Genomic DNA, 16,594 nt, shown 5'->3' with positions numbered 1-16,594 from the left:
AGAAATAAAATATCCTAATCTGTTGGAAATCTGGTATGATTTATTTGTTTCATTATTTTCAATTATACACTTTTTATTGATCCATTATCTGTTTGCTCTGTTTAACAACAAAATACATGTTTTAACGTATAAAACTTTAAAAGGTAATATTGACATGTTTCAAAAACTAGTTTAGCCTAGCAATTCTAGTAAAATCTGTTTGTTTTTTCTAGTATCACCACTACTATTGCTAGCAACTTGTCACAATTTTGGTTTTAAAGGAAGCTTATTGAGCTATTGTATATTCAGTTCATATTCTTTGTGGAGGTAGGCAGAAATTGCAATGAAGATGGTAAACAGAAGTGAATACTAAACAAAAAATGCCCAACTATAGTACAGTCTATTCACATGTTGCAAATCAATCCATCTAAAAACTGAACAGCCAATTATATATATATGTGTGTGTGTGTGTGTGTATAATTTTGCAGCTAATCTGAAAATAACTTTCTCTCTTTTTTCTGTTATGAATATATTAAAATTGATTTTTTTACAAAAGCTTAACTTTTCAAGGCTTTGAATCTAAAGATCTTCCAGAATTCTGTTGGATTGCTTCAGTGATTCTGGAGAAAGGCAGCATATAAATCAAATAAATAAACAATAAAATAAACAATTAAATGTTTTTATTGGCAGTAGCACTGCAGTTTTTCCTTCCCACTGCTGGTGCTTTCCTCTCCTCCTTCACCTTATCTGGTAAAGCCATTTGGTTATATGAAGCCAGTGCGTTGAATTACCTGATGGGTGCTGTTGTAACCTCTAGTCTAGGGTGTGCCTTTGTGTTATGTTCCTCACAGGGCTAGCAGCTTAGCAATGGGATTTGTTTTTATCTTGCAAGATAAAAGTTTGCCTTCTGTAGCAAACTGAATTGCATATATTAAACATTTAACTGTCACAGATGTATACTGTACTTACTACACACAGCCAATTATTTGGCCACAAGTAAGCAGTTTTTATTATGGTTCTGAGCTGCTGTGGAGCTGATTCCCAAACAACCTTGTAAAAGTGAAATAAAACTGAAGGGCTTGCTACATGCTCTAATGATCTTATATATGGTGGCTTACATAGTAAAGTTTATAGTGAGTCAGTATGTCATAGATCAGTGTTAATTACTATTTAGACTTTCAGCTCATTCTTTGTTAATGACACTGTAAATTTTCCTCTAGATAATCTCATCTTGGGAAAAAGGTGGGATATAAACAAACAAACACAAACAAACTTGATTTGTTGTCAATTTTCTATGAAGTTAATAATGTCTCTGAACATGGAAAATATTAGAATATGTGAACAGACTTTGGAAAAGACTATGACATGCAGGGCTTATAAAATACAGGGATTTGGCATTTGCTGGATGGTGTCACATTTCCTGTGAAATCTCAGGTTCATAGCTTGGGTCAGATCCTTACCTGGGATCTGAGCCTGTACACCTACCTTTTGGCTGTGTCCAGGAGTGCATTTCCACAGTTAAAACTTGTTTGCCAGCTGTGCCCGTTCCTTGATAAGTCAGTTCTGGCTACAGTGACACATGCCTTGATTGCATCCTGTTTGTACTACTGTAATGTGCTTTACCTAGGGCTGCTTTTGGAAACTGTTCAAAAACCTCAGTGCGGTCAAAATGCTGCAGCCATGCTGCTGACCAGGGCTGAGCACAGAGATAGCAATAGCATTAGCAAGTACATTTCTATACTGCTTATCAGTGAACTGGCACTCACTAAGCGATTTACAATTTGTGAGCCAGTTGCCCCAACAAGCTGGGTACCCTTTTTACCAACCCATTAAAGGATGGAAGGCTGAGTGGACCTTGGAACCCTCCTCTAGGATAGAATGTACAATGTTGTGGCTGCAGTACCAACATTTAACTATTGCGCCACTAGGACTCCATGTAACTCCCCTGTTGAAACAGGGGCTATTTGTTCATTTCTTGGCAGAATTCAGAGTTGTAGTTTTGACCTTTCAAACCCTACATGGCTTAGGTCCGGACTACTTTAAAGACCGTATCTCGTTATATAAACTAGTTCACACTTTAAGATTTTCAGGGGAGAGCTGTCTCTGTAGCAACACATTTGCAGGTGCGGTTGGTGAGGATGTAGGACAGAGCCTTCTCTGTGGCTGCTTCCAGGACGAGGAACTCCATACCATGGGAGGTCCAGTTGGTCCCTTCCTTGCTCTCTTTCCTCCAGCAGGTGAAGACATTTTTATCTAAGTAGGCATTTAGTGATGACACATAGAGTGTTAATGGGGAGTGGTATACTGTTTTTATTTTATTACGTTTTAAATATCTTTAAAATTCTAGGTTAACTTGAATTTTTAACATATATTTTTAAATCAAAGTTGCTTCTGAAACAGACTGGTAGCTTCAGCTGGCTTCAAGCTGGCTTGGGAGCGTGGCGTTTATACACGCTATGCCCCCAAGTCACCCGGAAACTGCTCCAGCAATTACATGCCAGGTGACTTCTGGGCAACTTGGGGGTGTGGCATTTAGACTCCATGTACAGGACCTGGCAAAAAGCCAGCTCCAGAGGCAAAAGGGTGGCTTTTTCCTGACCCAAATAGGAGTAGATTTTAAAGCTCCTATTTGAGGTAGAAGCTGGCTGGATTGGGGCTATGTGTCTCTTTGCCATGGCCCCAATCCAGGGTTGTCTGTTTCACCACTTAGTTTCATTGTATTTTAACCTTTGTATTAAGAGAGCTTTTAAAAATTTAAGTGTTTTTAAGGTCTGTATGCCACTTTGGGTCCTATACTGGGACAAAGGTGGGATATAAATACAATAAAATACAATAGTAAACCTTTAGGGATACAGTTCTTAAAAGGAACTGCAGCCAGCATGGCAAGAGAGTATGAGGAGTTATGGATATTGTACTGTAAAAAGTAAATGTGATTCTTACCTATGAAACAGTGAAGGCTAATTTTTTCCTTTTGGAAAAAAAAGTACAATGTAACTACAGCATCACAATTTTACAGTTTCTGAGAGATCTTTTCACAGCTGTTGAACACTGGTGCTCTAAAACTGTAGTACACATTATGCTGAAGTCTATTTGACTTTGCTGGTTTGGTGCAATCATTTTTAGTTATGTGTGTGCATATGATACTTTTGAATGCACACCCATGATGCACCAAAACGGCATTTTTTTTTACTGATAATTAGAGTAAATCTTTTATCTCTGATGGGTTAGTTTATAACATGCTGGATTTCTTTGTTTTGTTTTTTTACATTGAGATGCAATAAAAATATGCACCTTGCAATCTCAAATGGCAGAATCAAATCACACCACTTCAGCCACCTGCTTCTTCACATTAACAACCTAATCTGAAAGCTGCTACACAGAAATTCTTTCTCACACACTTGGAATAACTTGAGAACCTCTGGGCTTCTTTAGAAGGAGCCAGGCTGAAGCTTCTTCCACCACAGCATTGCTCCTGTTTCTGTAATGGGTAACATTAGTATGAGAGCGAGCCCTGTGTTATTTTCTCATTTTATATTGGAAGGAATCCTATGACAGATGCTGCTTCATTGGTAGTGGGATCTAAAGGAGAGAGCACCGGCCTGTCACTTAATTATGCTTAATATGTTATCTACCGTATTCTTGCCTGCTCCAATTGACCTGTCAGAGTTTGTTTGTTTTTATGGTGTAAATGTTTGAATTACATTAGCAGAATCAGAAAACCCGATTAACATGCTTCATTTAAAAATAGGTAAGTGCCCCAGAGCATTATAGAGTTGATTACCCAATTTGCTGTATTGTATAAAATGGAAATATGACACATGCGTTAGTATGATGAATTCTTATGTACTTAGCCAGAAAGTGCTTTCACTTCTTGGCTAAGAAATCATGAAAGTCAAAATGATCTCTTGAGACTGATTAAGAGTAATAGATAAATAATAGTGATATAGGAATGGCAAAGAAAGATGTGCACAATGAGGCACAATTTAAATGAAAGAAATTGTAATGGGAAATAGCTACATTGATAGCAGATGGATTTGCTTCCTTTATCTTGTTGCTGCTGGAAATTCTAGAATAGCTAATCTTGTTTTTAGCTTAACTTGAAAAATAAGGAAGAAAAAGTTGTTTTTATGTGCTGAAATTGTGGATTTTTATGGACTTTTTATCTTTTGAAAAATGCAGGCTATTTTTATGATTCCTACAAACCCCCCTCCAACATTCCGGAAGCCAGAGCTTTGGTCTGATGAATTTACTGATTTTGTGAAAAAATGTTTGGTGAAGAATCCCGAGCAGAGAGCTACTGCAACACAACTTTTGCAGGTCAGTAATCACCTGGTTTTATTCAAGAACATGTGTGTCAGGAGGAAGCTTAAATTTAGGCTCCATGAGGGGGCATAAAGAGGCTTGAATTTATGTTTATTATTATATTTATATCCTGCCTTTTTCCTACAGGAAGTGAAGGCAACTCACAACATAATTAAAAACCAGAGACACTTAAGAACTCATTAAGTTTTAATAATAGAATATAGTTAAGCAGATTACAGTGAGCCCTTGGTATCCACTGGGGTTTGGTTCCAGGACCTCCTATGTATACTGCAATTTGTGGATGCTCAAATCCCATTTTATACAGTGGGGTAGTAAAATGGGGTCTCTTATATAAAATGGCAAAATAAAGGTTTTCCTTTCTGGATGTTTTTAAAAAAATATTCAAGCTGTGGATGTTTGAATCTGTGGATGCAAAATCTGTGAATACAGAGGGCTGTCTGTATCATATTTAAAAACAATTGATTTTAAAACAACTTCAAAACACATTGGGAAAAAGAAAAGTCCAGCAGTCCCCATAAAAGCTTTTTCCTCTGTAGCCAGGCAGTTCTCAAAAGTCTGCATGAATGAAAATACATTTGTTTGCTCAAAATGGAAGAGCCCATCTTTGCCTCCCCTGCTTGAGTACTAGTAGTAGTATTTTGGATCAAGTGTCCCCCATGTAATTCTACTGGCCCACATGTCTGCCCTGAGTTATTTTGTTCTCAGCTTCATTGTCAGATGATGATAGAAAAGCCTGCAGAGGTTATATAGAACATGTTCCCATTCTCTTGTTGAACTACTTCTATTTAGGGAAGACAAGGAAAATCTGTTTGGCAAATAACTATGTCCTGCAAAGATGTGGATCAAAGGGAACTTTTCCACTTGCCCAATTTTCTAAAATATCTTTGATACTCAAGCTATTGTTAGTTTTAAACATATTTGTATTTGAAATGCCACTTTTTCCTCTTTCATTCTTCCTAATTCTGAAATGAAATTGGTAAACGATTTCTAGCAGCTGGCAAATTTGGACGGGACCTTTTTGATAACGCTATTGTGTTTTCCTCGTACTTGTCCCTCCCTTCTTCTTGTCCTCTTTTTTATTGTTCTTTGAACACCAAATTGGATTCAGAATTTAGATATAATTTTTCCAGGTAACTAGTTATGTTACATTAATGCCATTTTTTTAGTAACTAAAGTATAACTCATTTATTTTACTATTTTTAAAAATGTCCCTTCCTATAAGATCTGAAGTTAGCATACAAAAAAAGTTTAAACAATGTAAAACAATAAAAGTTTTAAACAGTAAAAATAGATAGTCTAACAGTTTAATATGTTTTTAAAAAATAAATCATTTTAAAAACCATGTGCATGTACAGATTTTGAAAAATCATTAGACCCCAAGCACTAATAAAAAAATCATGTTTTTGGCATTGGAATGAAGCCAGTGTTGGTACCGATCATATGTCTTTGTATGATTGTAACTTATTGGCAAATAACTCTTTCTGTGGTATAACTGTAATGTTCAAGTTACTTTTATGGTTAAGAGGACATGGCTTTTACTCAGTGGTCAATAACACATTGTTTAAGTCCTGACTCATCTGTGCCTTGTGCTGTACCTCATGATCTGTTGCAGGTATTGTGATATGATGTGGAGAATATGTTTTGTATCACAGTCCCATGGCTGATAGCATTCAGATGTTTTTTAAAGGAAATAACTAAAAAGTATGAATAGACAGAGTATTCATTATTAATTGTTTTTCTGTAGAATAAGATGTTTCCAGATGCTGAAGAAGCCCTTGAGAGAATAATAGAGCAGCAGCAGCAAAGATTATTTGTACTTCACAAATTTTGAGGGTGGGGATTTCCATGCATTTTTTTTACACTGAAAACATGTTTCTTGTGCAGGATCTATATACGTTCTGTGAAAAAACACTGCTTCCTGCACAAAAAATATTTTTTTTTGTGCACAGAAAACATGTATTTCTGCACAGAATAATTCCCTTCTGTGCACAAAAGCCCCACATTTTTTTGTTCAGGAAACAGTGTTTTCTGCATAGCACATGAACATATCCTGCACAAGAAATATATGAATATTTCTTGACACTATAGAAATCTTTAGTTTCTCCAGCAGAGTGGAGAATGTTTGTCCCTGCAAACAGTTGTAGCTATACATGGAACTAACTACTTTATTAGGATTGGGTTGAAACTATTAGCTAAGAAATTGCTTGTTAAAAATAACCTTCCAAGCTCTGAATAAAGCACAAGAATCTTACATGCTTACTTTTATTGCTAAAGTTCCAGCTTTACATTTTTTTCAGTTACAATCCTTTTTTAAATACTTGTGGAATAGTGGAAAATCTAAGCAATCTCAAGGTAGGCGCAACTATTTTTTCTCCCCCAAACATTACTGGCAGCATATTGTTCTGCCCCCACGTAAATTAACAGAAGAATACCACCTGTTTTGCATTGTAGGTGGGACTGGGTGAGTGCTCAAGTGCTATTTTTCTGTAGTATAGAGTGGTAAATAAACAAGGGTATTATTTGAATAGCACAGAAAGAAGATGAGCATAACTTTGTTACTGTTTAAATTTTACCTTCATTAATGACATTAATGACAGGCAGTGATGTCATTCACTATACATGTCAATTACAACAGCAGTGGATATCTGATTTTGGAAATGGAGGTTGGAGATTATAAATTGATTGGAAGAATGAATGATCTCTTCAAGAAAAGTAGTCTTGGGGGGAAATTTATGGGCCATGTTGGAATAAATGAGATTTTTTTTCTTAATGATTTACATGCACTAAAAGAGGATGATACATTCTTATCACAAAAAAAGTTTGTTATCCTCCTAAGGAAAAATGCCAAATGCAATATTATTATAATTCCTAATTAGACTCTTTGGAGGAGTCACTATTTCTTTCATTATCCAGAAACTTGACTATTAAAGGGATGATAGAGACAAGAGCACAAAGTACAACTCTCCTTAAAATATTTTATTTATTTTTATTTGTTTTAAATATTTTTAGGTTATCTAAGGATGACATTCTCTCAGATTGTTTTCCAGCTAGTTTTGAAGCAGTGGAAAAATATTAGCAAAAGGGATAGGATTTTCTGAAAACGTGTTCTAACTACCTCCAAATTTGCAGTAGTGACAACCTGGTGGCAGAACTCTCTTCCAAAAGTGTGTAAGCTATATTTAAATAGGTGGTGACGAATATGATAAATATAATTAAGTATCCTCTGCTCATTTCAAGGCTTTTTATTTGAACTTAATTTATATTGGGTTTTGCCATTGACTCAGGTCATGTTAAAATACAGGTTCTTTGAAGGTGAAGTGGCTGCTCTGCTTATGCCTTCTAATTTGCATTGTCAGAATGTTAAGATGAATTAAATGGTGTAACTGAATGCATTAAAAAGTTTGTTTTTTCATGTCAGGTTATCTTTGCTTTGTTTATTTACCACCTAATTCGCATTTCCTTTGGGCAATTACCTCTTTAACTGTAATTCTGTTGTATTTTCTAGTGAGATTCCTCTCATGGTTGCAATGTACCTAAACAAACAAAAAGGAAAATCCTATTTTTTTGTGGGTTTTTCGGGATGCTGGCCATGAAAGCCTTTGACTTCACAAAATCCTATTTTCTTGCAAACCAGTTAAACAGATCATATGTTTTCTTATTTCAGATTTAATTGCTGTCCAAAGGGAAATGCTGCTTCATGCAGTGGTCTGTGAAGTTGATTGACATGTTGTTTTAACATGTTATATCTATTCATAATATATGTACAGATTGTGTGTAGGATTCCTTTTGTTTAACTGTGTGGGTTTATTTTCTAGCATCCTTTTATTAAGAATGCCAAGCCAGTCTCAATTCTAAGAGATCTGATTACTGAAGCTATGGAAATTAAGGCTAAAAGGCATGAAGAGCAGCAGAGGGAACTTGAAGAAGAGGATGAAAACTCGGTACGTTAGAATTATTTTGACAGTTAACAAAAGCTTCATATTTAAGCTACACATTTAAGTGATTTCGCCTGAGTTGCCTACGCCTCAGTTTTTTGGATTTCATTCTTGGCAAGTGCTATGCATAACATCTAGTGTAAAAAAAGTTTGTATAAATGTTTTAGAAGGGGTGTGTGCATATACTGTACTCAATGGAAGCCTTCATATATATGGTTCTTAAGCCAAATCTCATATCTGTTTTTTAAATTAAAGAAAATCCTATCGTTTCTGTTAAGATACTCCCTTATAATCTGTTTTTTTTTTAAATCAAGAAAATTAAAAAATACAGTTTCTATGGTAATATCTTCAAAGGAAAAAATTCATGCAGAAGAAAGGGTGCTAATGTCCTTCCTCTCAATCTTGTTTACCGTTGTTGTGCATGTCCATATTTTCACACCTCAAGTAATAAATGTATGATCAATCTTACAGTCTGTTTTTAGAATGGGCTGCAAGAATTTGACTTATAAGTCAGAGTATAAGTTTCAGCTAGCTCAGTATTGTTTGCTATGACTGAAAGTAGCACTTCAGGGTTTTAAACGTGATGAGTTTGTCTTAGTCCTATCTAGAGATATCCAGGAATAAACTTGAAATCTTTTGCAAATTAAAAACCAGGTACTGGGAGTTAGGGTTTGGAAGAGAAATTCCTCAGACACATTAATTTTAGAATTTGCTTTTGATACTGTTTTCTTGTACAGCAGAGTTGAAGGTATGCTTTGTAGTTGGAACCTAGTTTGGCAGGTTAAAAAAACACATTTAAAATAACATTACCGTAATGTAGTGTAGTGTAGACTGAAGGCAGTATTCTATAACCCTATTTAATTTGTATGCTGATAACATATGAAAAGCAGGACTCAGAGGAGGGAGGCATGACAATTGGGGGGAGGAACATCAGCCGTTTAAGATATGCAGATGACACCATAGTCCAAGCAGAAAATATCAGAGATATGGAAAGATTATTGAAGAAGGTCAAGACAGAAGTGCAAAGGGAGGTTTACAGTTGAACATCAAGAAAACAAAAATTATGACGACAGATGAGGTACATAATTTTAAAGTAGACAATGAAGAGATTCAAATAGTTCAAGATTTTCCATACTTAGGTTCAATCATCAATCAGGATGGAGACTGCAGTCAAGAAATCAGAAGACTAGGACTTAGAAGGGCAGCTGCGAAGGAACCAGCCAAGATCCTGAAGTGTAAAAATATATCATTAAATACCAATGTCCATGTCTTCATATTTCCCATTTCTATGAATTATTTACATTTCTAGTTGGCAGATTTTTATCCCAAGCAATCTTTTTATGTGTATTATTTTATTTTTCTATGTTATATTTTATATTGATGCTGATCTTTGACCGTAATAAAGAATTTCATTTCATTTTATTTCTATGTATAGTTGTGGGAACTGGACAGTGAAGAAAGCTGATAGGAAAAAAAACCAACTCATTTTTGATGTGGTGCTGGAGAAGAGTTCTGAGAATATCATGGACTGTTAAAAAGACAAATACATGGGTGCTAGAGCAGATCAGGCTTGAGGAACGATTACTAATCTGAGGTTGTCCTATCTTGGCCATATCACAAGACTTGGAAGTCTCTCATTCATAGGATCGTGATGAGTTGAAGTTGACTCAAAGGCAGTTAACAACAAAAGACTAAAGTTGTGTAGCATCATCTGGAAAGTTGCTATTTAAAAGTGCATAAAAACATACACCTATTTCTTGGAACATAAGCTATAAATGTACCCATTGTGTATATATATTGCAGAATACACTGTCTTCCAGCCATAGATTCAACGCGGGAATCAATTTAGTAGTCTGCAATTACAGTCTGAATCCTTCCTTCTTAGTGGAATGTTATCATAATTGTGTTTATCTGTACTGGGAGCAAACAAAACCAACTGTTGTGAGACAGTGGAATGGAGACATTGTAATTTTGTTGCTTCTTGTTTTGATGAGGCAAACCCTATTTTTATATAAACTAAAAAAAGAGAAAAACCCAAACAGGAGCAGTTTTCTTTTAAATTATTCTCTCCATTAAGGAGACACATTAATTTAAGAGTAAACTGCAGGGGAAGAGCTTTTCAGCTTCACAAGACCAAAATACAAAGGTGCTTGAGATCACAAATGTATTTCTTAGAAAAGCAATCACAGGCAAAGGCTATGTTATATTGTATTATATAATTTTAGCTGTTCTAAGATGATGATTTATTTTTCACCTGTATGCTGTTCTTTGCCTCCCCCCCCCCCCCCGTCGATGTTGTAAAGTACCCTTTATAGGACTCTTCAAATGATATGACATGGATTTTAAATATATAACTTTGCTGAATAGAAACAGCTTGAGTAGTTGTCATAGGGCTGCTTAAGTATAGGAGCAATCTGTGTTTTTGTGCTGTGTTTTCTAATTAAATAAACTACCAGATGTTTCTCAATATTAGTAAATTAGTTTGCTTTTGCTCTCTGAATTGCTGAATAGTTGCTGTTTTATTTATTGTTTGACAAGAGTTCTGCATTACTTGAACCAGGTGAATTACTTTATTACTAGAAATTTGTTAAGTAAAAGGCATTGTTTTACCTACTTCTTTTCATACTTAGCACAATGAGACTGCTAAGTAAACCCCTGAAGTATTCATTGTGAATCACCATAGTTTCATCAATTGTCTTTGAATCAGAAAGAGAAATCCAAGTAACTGGTTTATTTGCCAAATTTATATTTCCTTGAGTATTGTGTGGAAGAGGCCAGAGTTAAAAACTGCTCTTCCATCTATCATCAGAGAAAGACATTCTTCCCTATAACATTGATGCTTGTATTACATTTTATGAAAGGTTAGCGTGACAGTGCCTCTCTTACTAGATATGCTAAAAAGGAAGAGTTACAGGAACTAATTTTGATTGCTACAAAGCAGTTAAGATCTTATTAGATCACATCTTACTTCAAAAAAGCAGTGATTCAAAGGAAAGGCTTGGAAATTTCATACTAATTTTGAGTGTGTTGATAATCGGCTTTGTAAGATAAAATGGACTTGTCTGTTTTCTGTTTAAGGTTTATTAGAGGAAAATGGCCTGTGGTAATTATTTCAAAATACAGTATGTCTTCAAAAGCTCAAATGGACACCTGTAGCCTGGCCAACTCTCATAAACAAGTAGCAGTGTCTACCTTGTCTGAAAGCTATGCAAAATATGATAGGAAATAATACTTTTGAAATTAAGTTTAGGCATGTTACAGGAATAGCTTGTCTGAAGAGAATGTATTCTGACAAATTGACATGTTTTGATAGGTGCTGAGGTAATTTTACAGATTTTTTTAATTAAGTAAAAAGTGCAAGCTGAGTACTCTACAGAAGGTTAATCCTAATATCAAAGTTTAAATGTTAGTTTAAGCATTACGAAACATGACCAATCTCTTCTTTTACGCATTTTTGAAGTGTGATGCAAATTTGATTCTGAGGTCAGGCAGCTGTATTATGGAAACGTAAAGTCACTTGTTGCCTGGCAGCCCCCAAAAAACATGTCCAAATATTTACTTCTATGAATCTTTTAAAAGAAATGAACTACTAATCAATTTTTACTATATTTTTTTGCTTTACATTTAAGTTCCTTAAGCATAATGTTGAATAAATCCAAATAATTACCATTTTTTGTAACATTTGACAAAAGAAAGGGTACAGTCACCTCATCTATGTCAAGTGCATCCTTCCCTGGTACTGATTCCTAAAAATTAATTTCATTGATATGCCTCAAGAAATAGTTCTTAATTTAAAATAGCTAGAGTTAAGTAATTAGGATTGTTGGGGGAGAAATCATTCTTCTGTTGATTTATTTCTTGTTTGCAACCATTATATTTGTGCCATCATGTTTTTACTGCCTTTCTAAAAATATGGAAGATAATAAACTCTTATTTTTTAGTCCTGGAACTGTGTGAAGAACACAAAAGTGCTGGATTATGTATGCTGCCCACCTGTTGCTTAAAATAGCGTTTTCCACATATATTTGTGGAAATCAATGAAACTTGCCTTTTCGTTGGTAGACAACAGTCTCTGACTTTTATTGCAATACCTTATACTTTTATTTATAGAATTTGTCTCAGCTTCTAATGATTTATTAAATAATTAAATTCCCCTGACTTCTTGAGAGGAACAAATAAGATTTACAGTATTTAAACATTGAGGAATACCCATTTTTGGTAGTCTGTGATGAAACATATATGTGAAAGCTGGACAATGAAGAAAGTGGACATTCATGGCCTTTGATTTACAGTACTCAGAATCAGTTGGACACAAGTATTTTTGAAAAGACAGGTGTTGAGCAAGTGCTCAGATGACTGATAATTGGGTCCTGCTAGTGCAGTGATGGTGAACCTTTTAGAGGCCGAGTGCCCAAACTGTAACCCAAACCCACTTATTTATTGCAAAGTGCCGTGTCCCTCTGGCTTTCTAATAACAAACTCTGGCAAACTCTGTGCTGGGGTGACGGCATATGTGCCCACAGAGAGGGCTCTGTGTGCCACCTCTGGCATGCGTGCCATAGGTTCGCCATCACTGTGCTAGTGTCTGTAGAGGAGCTACCATGGTGTAGGGTTTTGAGCATTGGACTGTGACTCTGAAGACTAAGGTTTGAATCCCCACTTGGGTATGGAAACCCACTGGGTGACCTTAGGCAAGTCACATATTTGCAATCTTAGAAAATCCTGTGATAGGTTCACTTTAGGGTTGCCATAGGTTGGAAAGGACTTAAAGGCACACAACAAGTGTCAGTAGACATAATTTTCCATTTCTTCACTTGGCACCATTGTATCTTAGGCATTCATATAACTACTAATATATATATATATTTGGAATAGGGGTTTTCCCCCCAAAGGCAGTGATGAAGTGTTTATTGTATAAAGTACTAAATTTTGTTTCTATGTTAAGTCTTAAAATTAAGACTTCCATTTTACTTAATTGTCTTTGCTGCCCTCTAGTGCTCCTCTGTATATAGACAAAGAGTGGTTAACATTGCTGCTAGGTTACAAAATGGATTTCAGGTTTGTTATTGTGTGTGTGTGTGTGTGTGTGTGTGTGTGTGTGTCTTCAAGCCACGTGTAGACTTATGGCAACTCCACAAATTTCACAGGATTTTCTTAGGTAAGGAATACTCAGATGCAGTTTTGCCAGTTGCTTTATGTTAACTAGCTATAAAGGAGAAGATACCATACATCTTGTTAAATTCATTTGTCATGTATTTTATACTTGTAGGATATGTAAAAATTGTTATTACTGTGAAAATCTTCAGGTATTTGTGAAGGAGGTCTCTGTCTGTTGAATTACTAAAGTGCATTCGTTTAGCAGAAATTTTGGATCCATACTGCAGAAGAGGCAAAAGTAGTATACGTAAATAACAAATCTAACCTTCTTAAAATAGTTTCCTGGCCCTAAATTTATGCACTAAACCCTAATCAAGAACATAGTTCAGATCTATTGATGCTTTTCCAACAACAGCAAATAATAATTCCCAGCATACTTTAATCAAAACCATTAACCCTTAATTATCTTAGATAAGTTACCATTCTTTTAAAGCAGAAATAAACACATTTTGTGCCTCCCATGTGAGTTGTATGTGTTTAAAGTGCATTCATGTGCACCTCCCAAAGCATGCATACATTGACTGACCCCACCCTGCATACATGAAGTTTCTCTTGAACCTTGGAAGCCAGCTATCAGAGAGCTGCTGATTCCTAGAGCATACTCAGGGATTTAGGTCTTCTGAATAATGATTTCTCAAATATTTTCTTGGATGCAAGTCCTTTGAGTGCTGGTTACTAGACTGTCCTTGCACATAATGCATCTCAGAGTATGCACAGTTTTACATACTGTATATACTCATGTATAAGTCTAGAAATTTTGATATATGTTTGTAGGGCAAAGATGGCAAACTTCTGACTTGCAGGCTGAATATAGTCCAGAAAACGTGACATATGTGATACCCACCCAGCATACCAGTTGTCTTGCTACCTGAGCTCTTATTTGAATTTACGAGTTGTTTTCTCCTCTCGCCTGCAAGCTGCAGTAAGACTTTTACAAAGCTGACATTGATGCAATGTGTGGTACATTAACTTTGCTGGGGATGGAAGGGCAACCACTTTCTTTTCCTTTCCTCTCAATTGTCACCTTAATCCAAAATTGACCCTTATGCACTGTAACTAGGCTTTTTAAAAAATTAGAGTGTGTGTGAGGTTGTATGACTGGGTTGTTTTAAAATGACATTAGAAGCTGCATGCCAGCAGTGGGTGGTCTTTTCCTCTTTGGGGCCATGACCCTGCCCACTAGCTGTCTTGCCAGATGTCATACGTTCTTCTGGAACCAATTCAACCCTTCAGCCAAAAAGGTTTCCCCCACGTGTAAATGGTGCCATGTTAGAGATGCAGTGGAATTCCTTGTAAATGTTTCTTATGCTTTTCTTTTTAAACATTGGAATGGGCTGGAAATATTGGAAGAAACATTAGCACATTTGTACTGTAATGTGAACATACATTATCAGCCATGGTGTATCTTTGGTAGTCAATGCTGGAAGAATTGAGCCATACACACCCTGGCTGCTATAGCACTCTATGGGACTACTTACTGCCCTCTGAAATAGGTTTTTTGGGATATGTGGAGGGCTTCAGGGAAGAGGGGGAATGTCAGTGGTTTTGGCAGAAACAAGGGAATCCAGCAGTACATTCAATCCTGTTGAGACAGTTGCATAGATGATACTATTGTCTTCCTCCTACTTCTCAGTTTCATGCCCAGCCCAATGTGGGTATTCAGATTGAAAGATTGGGAGGTCATTTTCAAACAATGTGAGGAACATTGCCACAGCATAGATTGCCAGTGTGATGTAGTGTTTGGGTGTTGGACTTTGTCTGTGGAGACCAGGGTTCGAATCCCTGCTTGAACATGGAAATGCACTGGGTGACCTTGGGCAAGTCACACTCTCTCAGCCTCAGAGGGAATCATAGTGTCAGAGGCAAAGGCAACCCACCTCTGAACAAATCTTGCCACCAAACTCTGTAATAGATTTGCCTTAGGGTCACCATGAGTTGGAAAAGAAAAAACACATCAAGAAATTATGAAGTACAAGTATGGTTCCACTGTAGTAATTTGGTTTAACAGTTTTTGAAGATTTACTGTATATTGTTTTTGAATACTTGCTTGTGTATAAATGGACCTAGTGTATAAGTTGATCTCATGTTTGTGTCAAGAGACATGTACTGTCTAAAATAGTGTGAGAGTGAAAATCCATCAGAATTCTTCTAAGCCTATGATTTTATTACTGTTTTTCCTTATGACTTAAATTTATCTCTGTAAACATTGCTGACTTAATTCCTTGTTTTTAAAGAAGCATCATTAAATATGACACAGTATTTTGCTTTTCCTTTCAGGAACAAAGGAGTAGTTTCATTGAATGGTACTGTCTGCTTGTGTTTTCTACTTAGCATACACTTCCCCAGCAGTAGTTGGCAAAAAAACCCTCTTTTCTCTTCTCTCAAGGTGAATTGGTTGTGTTTTGCCTCATATTTTCCTCATGTTTATAGCCGACTTCTTGCTGTATGTAATACCAGTTGCCACTTTCTGGAAAGTCAGGAAAATGGAAATCAGTCAGGGAAACTGGTCAAAACTCTGGGAAAGTTGAGGAAACTGTGATTAGTATATATTTGTATAATGGATTTATGAGATGTCACTGCAAGAGAAGAGTCAGCACCTGTGGCAGTTGGAGTAGAGAAGCATGAGAACATAAATGTAACAATGTCCACACATTCTATAATATAATTATGTGTCTTTGAAAATGTATTAGCTCATTATTAATAGTAGAACAGAATAAAATTATCCTGTATGCAACAGTATTGTTTTATTATGGGGAAAGTGACTGGATTTCAACTGAATCATTTAGGCAATTAAACCAACAGGAGTCTGTTTCAATTGATTAGAAAAGGTGAATATTGACAGCAGACAATAAACTGGCTGGCTTACTTTGTGTGTGAGTGCATGTGCTTTCAAGTTGCCTGTCAGTTTATGATGACCCCCATGAATTTCATAGGCTTTTCTTAAGCAAGGAATACTTGGAGGTGGTTTTGCTAATTCCTTCCTCTGAAATACAGCGTACAGCAGGGTCAGTAAACAGTAACTTTTGGTAGGGCTTCTTTCTATTTTAGAGGACAGATCTCTCAAACAACAAATTTTGTTTCTGTAATGTCTTGAGGGGTTTGTGGCTGAAAAGGAGGGGGGATTGGGGGGAATGCTGTGGTATGTGGGGGTCCCAGGGACTCTATAGAATCCCCCCACCACTGTATGATTCCCTCTCCTA

The 16,594-nt window shown here is 36.1% G+C and overlaps 1 protein-coding gene across 2 annotated transcripts in view; it reads left to right on the top strand.

The window, feature by feature from the left end:
• The window catches only part of STK3 (serine/threonine kinase 3), a 161,826-nt gene that overhangs the window by 64,049 nt on the left and 81,183 nt on the right, over positions 1 to 16,594 (top strand). For both annotated transcript variants that reach the window (XM_089517701.1, XM_089517702.1), the window contains exons 7-8: positions 4,159 to 4,296; positions 8,118 to 8,243. In XM_089517701.1, coding sequence (XP_089373827.1) covers positions 4,159 to 4,296; positions 8,118 to 8,243 — 264 coding nt within the window. The remainder of the gene's footprint in view (positions 1 to 4,158; positions 4,297 to 8,117; positions 8,244 to 16,594) is intronic.

The sequence above is a fragment of the Sceloporus occidentalis genome, unplaced genomic scaffold (assembly GCF_023333645.1).
Source record: "Sceloporus occidentalis isolate IW3139 unplaced genomic scaffold, rSceOcc1.0.p SCAF_3, whole genome shotgun sequence".
In the NCBI taxonomy this organism is placed as follows: Eukaryota; Metazoa; Chordata; class Lepidosauria; order Squamata; family Phrynosomatidae; genus Sceloporus; species Sceloporus occidentalis.
This window is presented reverse-complemented; position numbering and strand designations above follow the sequence as displayed.